At 36.6% G+C, this 14,367-nt stretch overlaps 1 protein-coding gene across 9 annotated transcripts in view; it reads right to left on the reverse strand.

Moving 5' to 3' along the window:
* The window catches only part of PCNX1 (pecanex 1), a 174,621-nt gene that overhangs the window by 39,408 nt on the left and 120,846 nt on the right, over window positions 1–14,367 (reverse strand). For all 9 annotated transcript variants that reach the window (XM_045522176.2, XM_074365308.1, XM_074365309.1 and 6 more), the window contains 5 exons: window positions 14,139–14,268; window positions 11,411–11,469; window positions 9,498–9,713; window positions 3,940–4,193; window positions 1,945–2,175 (listed from right to left, as the gene is read on the reverse strand). In XM_045522176.2, coding sequence (XP_045378132.2) covers window positions 1,945–2,175; window positions 3,940–4,193; window positions 9,498–9,713; window positions 11,411–11,469; window positions 14,139–14,268 — 890 coding nt within the window. The remainder of the gene's footprint in view (window positions 1–1,944; window positions 2,176–3,939; window positions 4,194–9,497; window positions 9,714–11,410; window positions 11,470–14,138; window positions 14,269–14,367) is intronic.

Consider the following 14,367-nt stretch of genomic DNA (forward strand, 5'->3'; position numbering starts at 1 on the left):
TGGTAAGGGTACCAGAACTTGGAGTCAGCAAATCCTTCTGGTTTAATTCCCTAGGAGGAGGCTACGCTGGGAATGGTGATTCAGGAAACAGAGAGCACAGTTTTTAGGAGGTAGGGCTAATCTTGCACAATGTAAAAGGAAAACTGGGATGTGAAGGGATTACATTAATTTTCCTGATAATTTTCTTCTAGAGGGGAGTACAAGAATAGAATATAAGCCAGACTGACCTAGTGATACTAAGCTATCTGAAGACTGGGGATACCCAAGTTTGGAGGTAAACCTTTTGAATGTATAATTTATCAGCCATTAAGAGGGTAACTTCTCTGAGCTATGTCCATGACTTTGGCAATAATCCCTAAGAGATTATTTATTCCTTAAATTTAGGAAGGATTGAGCCTGTTTCTAAGCAAGTATAAGTTTCTAGCCCAGGTGACCATGGTTAAACCAAGCAAAAGTAACCCAATATCGTCTAAGCCAGAGAAAGGCCATTAGAATAATACGGCCACTACCCGCCCCCACTCCCGCCGCCCCCAAAGTCAGTCCTATGCAAGGATTTGAGGACAGTATGCAAAGCATTCTATTTCATTTATGAAAAAATTAAACTGCTTGTTATGTGTTGAAAAAAGAGATTAGCTATAAGGTCCTCCATTTCCAAACACTGCTGGTCCTTTTTCTGAGCCTCTTCTTAGGTTATTTTATTCTATTCTTTATTCCTTCTTTAGAAATATGCTACTCTGCTCAGTATCTATTGTGCATCCAGTATAAAAGCTGTTCAGTGAGGAATTACAAGGATGCTCCCTTTCTTACTGAGGAAGTAAGGAGAAAGGAGGCTGATATAATGGGGAATCTTACTCCACGTAGGTGTAAAGGACTAAACCAGGTGCTACATCTCAAGACAGACAGTGTGCACATCCCAAACCACAACGAAGGCACTGGTTGTCAAAGTGGCTCGTGAGGCTCCACGATCTGGAGCAATCCTGTACGTAGGGACGCCGGTAGTTAAACTGCACAAAACTTGTGCTTGAAAAGCGTAGTGGTGGAAGAACTAGATTTTGGAACCTAGGCCTTGGTAGGTCTAACCAGTGGGGGCAACATTGTCATGAGAGCCATGGGACCTAGAAGGGAAACTGGTAAAGTCTATAATTCACCTTACCTTTAGGATAAAACAAGTTGTTCTGAAATGTGGGTTAGAAAACCCCTGAATTACAATCACCTGTGTGATACAGATTTTGGGTTCCCAGCCTAGAACTACAGGATTAGAACTGCTCAGACGAGGTTCAGGAATCCGCATTTTTACACATTCCTATGTCATTTTTAGCCATGCTAACATTTTAAAGTCAACAGTCTCGATGAGCATTGTCCAGTATGGTAGCCACAAACCTACATGGGCTATTAAATTCAAATCAATTAAAATTAAGTAAAATTTAAAATTCATTTCCTTAGTCATATTGGCCACATTTCAAGTGTCTCATTATTCACCATATGTGGTGGGTTAGCAACTACCACACAGAGCAGCACAGAATGTTTCCAACATGGCAGAAAATTCTATTAGCACTGGTCTAGACTTTGGATATGGGACAAAGATGTTAAATTATCCGTAAGTGTGGTATGTGTGTCTGAGGGGTGGGGATGTTCCAAAAATTAGTCTTCAAGAAGGTGTTACATGCGATCTGTAACCTAGATCTGTGTGTATGTATGTGCATGCACAGGGTGGAGGGGGTGCTGCTGGGACAGTGAGATGACCACACTGCAGATGAAATGACAAGGGAGACTGCTTTCTCGAACCTGTTTTGGCAGAATTGGCTGGTTTGGCCCAAACATAATGAACATAATGAACCAGACAAGTTCTCTTACCCAGAGAGTCAGAACGAGGAAAGTCTAGAAAAACTGATCTCTTTGGAAAAATAGAATCAAAGAGTTATCAACAAAATAAACACACTCTACCTTTGCTCTTCGGGAAGAGCAATACTCTATCCAGTTGAGGTAAATCACACAGAAACTCTCCCTGGATATGCCTGCTAGTCGGTGGTCATAGTCTTCATCAATGTTTGGATTAAATGTAGGGTCCACATCAACATAATTTCGATCTGCACACAGACGTAGTCCTTCCTGCATTGTCTCATTAGCGAGCCACTCCTCTAGTTTAGCAGAGGTTGTAACATAATAAATGATACCCTAATGAGAAAAAGATTTTAAAAATTCAGGCTAAATCACAATTTGAATTAATTCCAGTTTCTTGGTGAATTAATTCCAACTGTTTATACGGATAGTATGAATCAAAAATACACCATTCCAGCTCAATACTGTAAGTATCCTATTTTAAGAATGCTATAGTAATATATCTCAGGACTTCCTGGATGAAAAAAAATGAATACTTTCAAAATCACAACCATAAATTCAGCAAGGCAACTTCAAAACAACTCTAGTCTACTGAGTTTAGGATCTTCTAAAAACAATTCTAGTCTACTGAATTTAGGATCTTTTAAGAGAGGTGAAAAACCTTTATTGTGGTGCATTTAGAGAAATCTGTCATAGAAAGCTATTAAACCATTTTGTGCTCCTGTGTTAAGTTATAAAAATATAACTATAATAAAGTTGTAAGGTCAGTCTCTAGCTCCCTGAGGTTGGGTTTAATCAAACATTAAATAGAAGACTCATGGGTTCAGTTCAATCAGCATAAATGAGGTGGTACACAGAGGTAGTCACACACGAATCATTAAGATTTAGCACACATTTTCCTCTTGAAAATGTTGGCTTCGCCTGTATAGCCATGCTGTATTTCTGTAAAATCTTCAGCAAAAATAGAATACCTGTGCAGTAAAGAACTAACCTTGCCCAAAGAGAGGTTTGGCCTTCGCACTTGGGTTCTGGGAGGTAATCTCTAGTCCTTTGGGATGACCTGCCTGATAAGAGGCTTTGTTTTCTATTATTATTATTTTTTTGTTCAAAAAAGATTTTAATGGAGGTACTGGGGATTGGACCTCATGCAGATAGAGGCCTCATGCACTCTACCACTGAGGTATACCCTCCCCCCCAAGAGAGGCTTTATTTACCTGGAGGCTTAGAACCATGAGGTCTAGAGGAGCTGGAGACCAAGGCTGGCCAGGTGGGTGGTCAACCAAGTCTAAGTCACTGTGCATCAATAAAAACTGCGTATTGAGGCAGGTCCCTAGTTGGCAACACCCTATGGGTACTATCACATGCCACTGTTACTGGGAGAAACAAACCCTGTCTGCACAACTGCACTGGGAGAGGACAACTAGGAGCTCATGCCGCAGGGTCTCTGGGCCTGCCCAATGTACCTCGTCCCTTGGCAGGTTTCAATCTGCTTCTTACCATCTAACCGTGAGTATAATGTAATAAAATCTAACCGTGAGTATAAGGACTTTGCTGGGTTCTGTGAGTCCCTCTAGCAAATTACTGAACCTCAGTGGGGTCTTGGGGAACCTCCCAAATCTTTCAATACTTTCAGTTTATTGAAAGCAGTGCAAAGCAGTGGCTAACAGCCAGGGCTCACACAAGCCTGGGTTTTAAATCCCTAACTCCACGTGCTAGTTAGAGGACTTTGGCTAACTTAACTTTTGATCCTTAACTTATTTATCTGTAACACAGGGATGTAATATTCCTTTAGAGAATTAGGTGAGATACATATATGTGTATGCATGCACACGTGCAGCAGGGTATTCCTTAACATGATGCCTAAAACATATGAGCTCCAAATGGTAGCTATTAGTATTAACGAACAAATGTAATAAGTTCCACTAAAGAAAGAAACTGCAAGAATTTCACAGGTATATTTTACTGACTTGACTGGATAATAGAGAATTTAATCACTACTTGCAAAGCACAAGTAACACACACACACACACACACACACACACGTCTTTTCCAAGAAAAGCTTGTGATTGTCAGAAGAGCTAAACAGGCACATACTCTTACCTTGACATAGTAAGTGGTGAGTACTTTCCGAAGATCAAAGACTTGAAGCATGGAAGCAGCACTGTTGTCAGTGATGCTATAACCCTCCAGAATATACTTGGTGACTATCACTTCCCAAGCTAGCCAGCGCTGGCTAAATGCAGCATTAAATGAAAGCACATGAGGAATATGGCCAGGTTCACAACAGCAAAATCCTTCATCTTCCTCAACACCTTCCGTAATGGCTTCCACTTCCCGCTGTTGACAGTAAGTACCTTAGAGAGAGAGAGAGAGAGAGAGACCGCTGACCATTAAGGTAAAAAAAACATGAAGTAGAAAAACAAATGCTTCAAAGACATAAGAAATTCAGAAAAAAAGACAGATTCTGTAACAACTGAAAGTAAGTGGCTGACTTGCCTCAGACTGTTCATTAGCAAACCGCAGCCCGCTCCCAGACCCCAGGCAGACTATACTCATCTTCTGCGGAACCACAATGCACATTAGCACATTCAGAGCTCTGAGAATTTGTGCAATAAAGTAACCTCCTTAATTCTGATTCGATTCCCAAACTTTTCAAATTTGGGTATACAATTGCATTCATATCAAATGAAGGCCAAATGAGTAAAGGTACATCTTATGAAGATTTGAGTTAACTCGAAAACAGAAGGGAAACAAGAACTGAGTCATTCCAGAACACACAATGCAGACACACACGCAGAACTCAGAGTCTGAGCTCTATTCACCAGTACCAAGTCCGTGCTGTAAGCAGAAATATATTTTTTTTCTGTTGCCAATTCCAACAATACTTGGATAAGATTACATTATTGGCATTTGAGGCTTACCTGCTGATAAAGTTTCAATTAGGTATGAGGTCTGATTATTTTGCACTAGCAAATGATTCTTTGAAGTTACATTCTTTTATTATAAGACACTTATCCAACACAGGCATTCTCTGCATTAGTGTTATTGAAATTAAAATGCAAAACCAGATTAAATACAGAATTAGACCCACAGCAGTTTATGCCAACAAAATATCATCTATCACATTAATGTTAATTTTTACTTCATTCTTGCTTCCATTTAATTTGTAAATTCCTTACATTATGTAAGGACTATAAAGTGATTATATCTAACTTTATAAAGGCACATACCATAGTTACATTATAATAAAAATAACTTATGTGGAAATGCACAATAATTCTTTTTCCTTTACAGAGAAGATATATACCCTCCATGTTGGAAACACTGCTTTGAGAGAAAAAGACACCATGAAATTTAACCCCAGCAGTTGGTGGCGGTGGTATGATGAAAGATAAGGCCGAAGAGGCAAGCCTGGCCAGGCTGATGAGCTGACCTGTTTAGTACTCCAGAACCTTAAACAACGCTATTATTTCATTTTCTTGTTTAGTTATGTTGGCGAACACTTCCAAAATTACGTTACACTGTGGTGACAAGAAAACCTTTGTCAGAACCTGGCACTAACAGGAAATCCTGCTGTGGCTGAACATTACACGTGATACTGAGTATTGCTGTATTAAAAACAAAGGATGCACATAATTTTATAAAGTAGTTTTTTAAACCAATAATGGAAATGAAATTTAATCAATTTGCTTTTTAATACTTAAGTTCAAAAATGAAAAATGGATGAACTGGTGTGAGATACTTTAAAAAAGTACTGCTGGTTTCTCCTTATCCTGGGCTTTGAGGATTTTTGCATCTGTGGGCATAACTGAATTAAACTACAGTTAGTTTTTTAGCCAGTTCAGTCATATACTGCCATCAGTATTACAGTGATTTAAAAATAATCTTTGAGAAATTTTCCTTCCTTATCTGTATGTTAGAATAGATCAGAGAGGGCAGGAGAATTATTCAATTCCCAGAAGAAACTTCCTGAGCCTGGGTTTTTAAACTGTGGCATGAAGTTGGGTCTGTTCCTTGGTTTTATATGTTCATTTGTATATTCATTTTATTCATTTGGTCATCCTTCTGTGAAGTCAGTCAAAGGTTTTTAAGTAAAGAAAATAATATAATGAAAGTGATGTTTTGTGCAGAGGACTTTGTTAGCAGTCCACATAGAAGAGATGTGGCAGGAGGGAATTTGGAGGTTTTGACATTTTCTCAGGAGAGACAGAATGAGTCTGTGTTCAGAGCAGCAGAATACATAGAGTAACTGATTAACTGTTTTTACTCTAACATACAAACTCCAAGAATATTTTCTACCCCAACATGCCCCAGTAACATATTTTGCTTAGAAAATAAAGTCAACAATGAGCACAGGAACATTAATAACTGAAAACAGAATTCTGAGTCGTGGAAAGGTATTCTAGAACATAATATCTGTGAGGAACTGTTACTGTTTCCTGGATTAGCTAGGTCTTTCCGTCACAGTGAATATAACTAGTGAAAATAAACAAAACTAATAATTATGAAAACTAGACATGTTAAAATTAACTTGAGTGAAAACTGGAAGGAATCCAATCAGCATAAAAAATTCTGACCTATTAAGTTTGACCTGGAAAACTATACTTGGCAGAAGTACCATTTACACATAGGAGTCACATTTGCAAACTTGGTAGAAGCTGTAACTAGGAAATTCTGATATACAAAAAACACGATTAATAAACTCAAATCTTTGACAGAAAATTTACATGGAAAAGAATCTTGAGAATATCAGTAAAATGAAAATGAAATAAATATGAAGGGGTTTAACCAAGACCTATAAGAAACTGACCAAGAAATTATTTTAGTTAAGTATCATTTAAAATTTAGCATCCACTATGAGAGACAATAACATCAAAGGAATTAAATTGGCTCTCATCAAAACGCTCAGAGGATCCCAATATCTGCCTGGCAAAATATTGATACTCTTAATTAACATTTTGAGGGGCAGGAGCCGGATGGGACAGGGGCTAACACTGTGAAGGAAAGAAAATAACCAAAGATCACAACAGCACTGGAGCAAGAATAAAATCATCCCTCATGAAAGTTCCAGAATGAAGAGAAAAGAGAAAAAGCTGTATATACTTAGATTATTGAATCATTCTACAAAAGTAATTCTGTATTCTATGCTAACTGCTGGATAGGTGCTGGATACACAATGATATACAAAGCACATGTGATTCCTGCCCTTGACAGCTTATCATCTACAGCAGAGGTTTACAAAATACAGGCCTGGGCCAAATCCAAGCTAAGAAGAGTTTTTATGTTTCTAAAGGGTTGTTTAAAAGAAAAATCAAAGAAGACTATGCTAAGGAGCATGTGCATGGCTCCAAAAGCCTCAACTATTTTACTGTCCAGGCTCTTTATAGAAAAAATCTGCCAACCCCTGGGCTAGAGAAGAAATAAACTTTAAACAAATAAATATAAAATTATAACTATGCTAGATGCTCAGGAGGTAATGACAGGGTAGTGTATGAGAGCTAACCACATGGGGCAGGTGGTCAGAGAAAGCTGCTCTGAGAAAGTGATATTTAGACTAATACTTATAAATAGAGGTGGAAGACTGGTGGGAGGAGGGGAGATGGCTGGCACTTTCTGGGCAAAGTGAAGGGCAGTAAGGAGGCCTTAGTAAAGAATTTAGGGGGAAGGTAGAGCTCAGAGATAAGCACATGCTTAACATGCACAAAGTCCTGGGTTCAATCCCCAGTACCTGAATTAAAATAAACAAACCAACCAACCTAACTACCACCCATCCCCACCAAAAAAAAAAAAAGAATTTAGCACAGCTAAGACACTGGAGGAAGCCCAGAGGGGCCAGGGTGAGGAGGGTGGTATAAAGCACAGCTGGAGAAGCTGGCGGAGTCCAGATCACAGAGTGCCGTAGGAAATGTTAAGGAGTTTGAACCCTATTTTAAAAGCAATGGAAAGCCACTGAATATTTGAAGCATGGAAGGGGCACGACTGACTTTAAAAAGTCACTACAGCTGAGTGAAGATTTACAAGTACTTCTATTTAAATTCAGCATGTGTCCAGAAAATAAGCGGTACTGTGTTCCTAAACTGACTTGAGTTTTGTTTGGAAAATTGTGAGAATGTGAATGGCAAAGGATGTATCCAAAACTTTATTTGAATCTACCTGGTACCAGAGAGTAAGCTGAGAGTGAGAATTTGGATCACTTTTTGATTTGGAGAATTTCTTATCAATATGGTGGAATGAGTAGCTGATAAGAAGAACCCCCTCCCTGCCTTTATGATTCACACACATAGAAATGATAGATAAAATAGCCTCCCCACACGTATTTGTGAAAAAAAAAAAAGTTAAATTAAAATTAAAAAGCAAAGGTGAACTCTTCAGGTGCCAACAATTTAAAAAGAAGGTGAAGTCATAGCAGTGGTAGGTGTAGTGGTGAGTGGTGCTGACTTTTGGGTGAGTCTAGTTGGATTAGATTTGAACTGCACTGAGTAAGACTCTAGAAGAGGTGGAATTAAGGTTCTGGGTTTCTGATGGAGACAGAAACAAACAAGAACAGGACACTCTGAAAAAGAAAGAATGGATTGGAAAACAATTACAGAAGAGTATTAAACATGAACATTTACTACCTTGAGTATTGCACAAATAAAATCCTATTTCCAGTGAATGGAGTAACTTTAGAGAAGCACTTGCGCCATTAACAAAGATATTGCGTAACAAAGGGGCAAGTCATCTGATTCTACACCAGGGTAAAGACAAAGCTATGGGGTACAGGTCTGATTTGATCCTCTTATCTAGTCAAATGCTTTCTTATTTCCTATTTCAGATTAAAGACACCCAAGGCACTTCCTAGAATAGATCAAACACAGCTTGAATGCTTTCTCTAAAAACTCTCAAGTCCAAATGTTCCCTAGATTGGAAAGATATGCATTAACAGGACTTTCAATTCCTGTAAGTTTCTGTTTATGCTTCCAAGATATTTAACTTATAGCAGCTGATAACATCAAGTTGAGATGTTTCTGAATGCATGATTTTCCATGTAGAAATAGCTTCATTTGTCATTATACAAAACTGTTGATGGCTGGGCTTGGTGGCGAATAAGGAGTAACTGCTTTATGGGTGTGAGGTCTTATTTTAGCGTGATGAAAATGCCTTGGAACAAGACAGAGCTGGTGGTTGTACAACACTGTAAGTGTACTAAATGCCACTGATTTGTTCACTTTAAAATTGTTTATCTGATGCTATGTGAATTTCACCTCAACAACAAAAAAATTGTTGAGTTACAAAGGCTTGGCAAGTAATTCTATTAGCTAATTTCTGCCACATTCTATGCTATGAGCCACCTGACAAACATATGCACCTGGTCACAAAGACAGACTAGCAAGAGGGCCAGCACAGAACAACAGAAATTCACTATCAGCAGGAAAACAAGTCTGTTATACACCAGTGGTACTCCTTTCACATGAAGAGCATACAGAGCACACCACAAAAATGGTTCTTCTCTGAAAGTGAGATTTGGAAAAAAACCAAAAATTACTCTTTAACAACTTTTCTCATTCCAATCTCAAAGATTAAGGATCTAAGTTTATAAATTTTGTTTTTAGATGTAAACACATAAAACTTAGATGTCACAGGAGTACATTATAAAAATAAAAGGTGGGATATCTTACCCCTGAACTCGAGCCCCCGCAGCTGGAAAGTCACCAGACCGTTGCCTATCTCTATAAGGTGCACTAACGCATTGAGGTAGTCAGAGGCAAGAATGAAACAGTCCCCCGTACTGTGGTTTCCCCACCGTCCTAGGAGCAAGTCACCACAGAGACTGTGTTGCAGGGATCTGGTTAAATGTTCATAAAAGATGGAATTCAGATTGTTGTCATCTGATCCTACAAGAAAGGATTAAAAAAATGTTAAATTTTATCTTAAGTCCCCTTAAGGTTGTTAAAAGTATCAAAAAACTAATTTCCACTTAGGGTTATATCTCTATTTCTTTGGCAAGGAAGGTAATATTTAGATACCCTTACAATTTCTATATAAAAATGAAATACAGGATTAATGGGAGAAGTTTCAAATTTAGAGTTAGGAGTCATATAACCTCTCTGATCTGTGATTCCCACCCATAAAATGTGAGAATTGGATTAGATGAAATCTCTTTAATAGTTCATGATCTTTTCTATTACTTTTTAATTAACCATGGCTTATATTAAAACCATGCAAGAGAAATGAAAATGATGAAAGAAATTCAGAACTAGAACAAAAAAGCATACTGGTAAAGGAAGTGGGTAAAGCAATACAAGATCTGAACAAACTGGATAGTCCTAAACAAAGAGACGCTCATCAGTCAAAAAAGCTGTATAATGAGATGCCTAATACTAGCTTAAAAGAAGTAAACTGTATATATAGAAATGGCAAAGAACCTACAAAATTTATTAATCACCCTTTAAGAAAAAAAGTTGGGATAAAACATCACCGAATAAATGAAATGACCATCTTTAAAAGTAACCCATCCAAAGCAATGATCTATAAATGGGTGCCCAAAGTATAAAATGAAGAATGGCAAAATACACTAAACTTAATAATTATTTTAAATTCAGCCTAACTAAGCAATAAAATAAAAGGGAAACCCTAGGCTCTAGCTTCAATAAAAGTTGTATTTAATGCTCTGTCTGCCCATTACAAAAGTGCGCATATTAATTCAGGACATGATCTTTCTGATATGCAGGATGGCGTCTTCAGCTTCGTAATTCCATGTCCCTTACAAGGACATACTGGAGCTGAGATGGTTGTTTTATCTACCAGAACATGACACAGTCATTAACATCAAATAACCAGTGCTCCTTAATCCAACTTTATAATCATGAATCAACATGATTATTATAGTTTAGTTTCTCAGGTAGAGCATTTGAAGCAATCTGCAAGTAAAATGAATACAAATATTCCAGTCTATTGGGAGTCATATTTCTCTTAGTAAAATAATACACTGACAGTCTGGCTGATACATTAATCTTTTATGGTGAGATTCACCCTCTCCGTGCCAGATTACTAACAGGTGGGCTAACAAGAAGTTATTTCCCAAAAAGAACCAAACTTCAGATAATGGTAACACCACCAAAATGTCACCCACTGAAGCCCTATCTTAAGTGGCTGTGTGGCTCCTCCAGATGACATCTCTGACACCATGAACTAAATGAAATTACATATTTACCTAAACATGTAGGGAGGGAGGAAGCACATTTTTCATAAAATAAGTATAGGTCAGATTGCATACTCTTTAAATTACACCTCACCAGTTTAACTGTGTTCGTTTTTAACCTATGTAAGAACAATCTTCGAATGGCATTTTTTAATTACTATCGGCATTCTTAAAATGCGTTTTATAAAAGATGGGTATATAAATTCTAGATCTAATTCACATATACTTTGCTAAAGTAAAACAAAATAAAGCAAAGCAAAGAATATTTAGTTTTTTAAAAAAAATGAACTTTGGATTCCATAGAGGATTCCCAATAGGTTGGGAGTGAAATATATACATCTACAACAGATTCCTTAGACTTGCTTCTTGACTCACAAATAGAGCTGTTACCTGGATTCCTATCAAGCTGGGAAGCCAATCTGGTATTTGAATGATCCACTCGTTTTGTGCTGAAAATGGCAAAATAAAACATATTTAGGAGGTTTTTATATTTTTTAAATGTTTAATAATTAACAGGTAAAAAAACATATAATATAGATTAAATATATATTATTCCTTTATGAAAATATCTGGGAAAACTCTATGATTAAATATTGATAAAGCACTTCAATAGAACAATTTTAGGGGTAAGGATTTATTTTTTACTCTTCTAGCTCCACCATATATAAACACAGTTTTTTCCTAACTGTTTCACTGAACACCAAATATAGAAAGACAGTCATGAGTTTAGTGTAAAAAGACAAAACAAAACAAAAACTGATCGCTATGAAAAACTGCATACAGTGCATGAAACACTCCTTGCAAGGGGAATGACTAGTGGCACAATGTTCTTTAGAACAGTGGTTCCCAAAATGTGGCCCACAGAACCTGGAGCAGGGGATCAAGACCTTTTCAGGGAGTTTTCCAAATCAAAACTACTTTTTGCCTTTTCTAACGGGGTTACAATTGCACTGCTGGTGCAAAAGCAATGGTGAGTAAGACTGCTGGTGTTTTAACGTGAACCAACGCAGTGGCACCAAACTGTACTATTTTTCATTGCCACCCATGCACAAGAACAAACAATAAATAAAAATTCAAGTTTCACTTAAAAATGTCCTTAATGAAGCAATAAAATTATTAAATCACAGCCACTCAGTCTTTTTAATATTGTGTGTGGCAAAATACACATAAAAGTACTTGTGCTGTATTCAGAAGCAGGATGAGTCTCGAGGGAGAGCATTTGTGAAATTGTTTGCTGCACTATCTGCTTTTTTCCCACGGAAAATGTTTCTACTTGAATGGCTGACAGATATAAACTATGATTATTCAGACTTGAGCATTTGAGACATTTCTCAAATGAAGAACATGCCTGCCATTTCAAGGAAAATAACTGACAATATCTGTTGCCAATAATTCAAGGTTTCAAGCAAAAATTAAAATTTTGGAAAACTTTCATCTACCACGATGAGCTTGATAGCTTCTCAGTACTTCTGCCATTTTCTTTTGAGATTGGTGGTAATATGAATGAATGTATTTTTAAAATATTGTATAATGAGTCAAAATTTGGAAGATCTACCATTACTCACTGAACCAGTGTTTTCCAAATGATCAGTAAAGATGTTATAAAAGTATGCATGGGTAAAAGATCCATTCAAAGAATAAGACATATAAGTAGATTTTGATGTAATACAGTCCCCAAAATTCACTGGTACAGTTTTAGGTTCCACATTGCCACTAATCTTTAGGAAACACCATCTGTCAAGTTTTCGTGAAGAATTAAAGAAAAATATCCACAATTGTCTAAAAAGGCTATTAAAATACTTCTCTCTTTTCAAACTATTTATCTGTGTGGGGCCAGATTTACTTTATATGTTTCAACCAGAACAACATACTGCAACAACAGATTGAATGCAGAAGCAGATATGAGAATCCAGCTGTCCTTTAGAAGCCAGGCATTTAAGAGATTCACAAAACTATAAAAACAGTAACATTCTTCTCACTGATTCTTTTTGGTAGGATAGGAAACACAGTTATTCTTCATGAGAAAAGTGTTATTTATGTTAACGTGTAATGGGTTTATTGTTGTTATTTTTGTATTAATTAATGAACATTTACAATTCTGAGTTTTGATTTATGATTATGGTAAATATTGGTAGGTAAAAACCCCTATCAACGAGTCTTTGGAGACTTCAATAAAGTTTCAGACTGCAGGTAAAGGGGTTCTGAGATCAAAAAGTCTACAGCGTCTGCCACAGACATTTATTATGGACTAAATTTAAATGCTGGCCTGGAAAAAAAAAATGATATGAAATACTGACATTCACCAGAAAGAGAAACACTATGTATGGTTTAAGATAAGAGACCAGAGCAAGTTTCAAATCCGTAAGCCAGTTCATTGTTAAAAAGGTAAGATTACCATTTTCACGTATCACATGTGCCAATGTGTGAATGTAGAGAGAAAAACAGTCACAGAGACGGCCAGTAGAATTATAGTTAGTACAAGCTCTTTCTTCAATACATTAATACATATTAAAAGCCTTTAAAATGTTTAAACTCTGTGACTCAGTAATTCCCCTTTAGATATTTTAAACTAAAAAAAAAAAAAAAGAAATTTGGAGAGGTTATACACAGGATAGTTACTAGACATCAGATTAAACAGTTAGCCTAAGGGACTAAGCTTAAATAGAAAACGCTTTATCAAAGATGGTCATTAAAAACTTATCTTCATGAAAAACCAGAAATGACCTACAAAAAGTTAATCTCTAGAAACAGCTATTTCTTAGAAAACTATGAGATAACTATGACTGCTATAATGATGCAACACTGTATAGCATACAGTTTCAGTGTATTACTACTGTGGTACAATCCTAGGAAATAAAATTAAAGGACAGAAAAATGAGTATATTCAACTAGAACTATGTTTTTAAAATCTTATAAATAGAAAAAAGGTAGAGAAATAGAGTAATTATTCTGACTTTCAATTTTATATAATTTTGAAACTAAAAGTATTTATAAAATTTTAGCAAAATATTTCAATACAAAAAATTATTAACCATGAACAATTTATAATAATGCTGTTAATACTTTTTCCTAGTAAAAAAGATAAAAACCAGTTTTCAAATGTTTTTCTTTTACTCACTTATAGTCTCTCTCCCAGAATTTCACAGGTCGCACATATGAAGTGATGAATATTGCACTTCCCAGAAAGGGGTTCAGTGGAGTAGAAAAGAAGGCTGATACGGCAGCCTGGACAAACAACATGGCTGAATCTATGGGAAAACTGGTTAAGGACCTTAATATTCATGAGTACATGCACGCACACACATGCACACACAAATACACATACACACAAATACATCTCACAAACA

Source organism: Camelus bactrianus, chromosome 6, assembly GCF_048773025.1.
Source record: "Camelus bactrianus isolate YW-2024 breed Bactrian camel chromosome 6, ASM4877302v1, whole genome shotgun sequence".
NCBI classification, from domain to species: Eukaryota; Metazoa; Chordata; class Mammalia; order Artiodactyla; family Camelidae; genus Camelus; species Camelus bactrianus.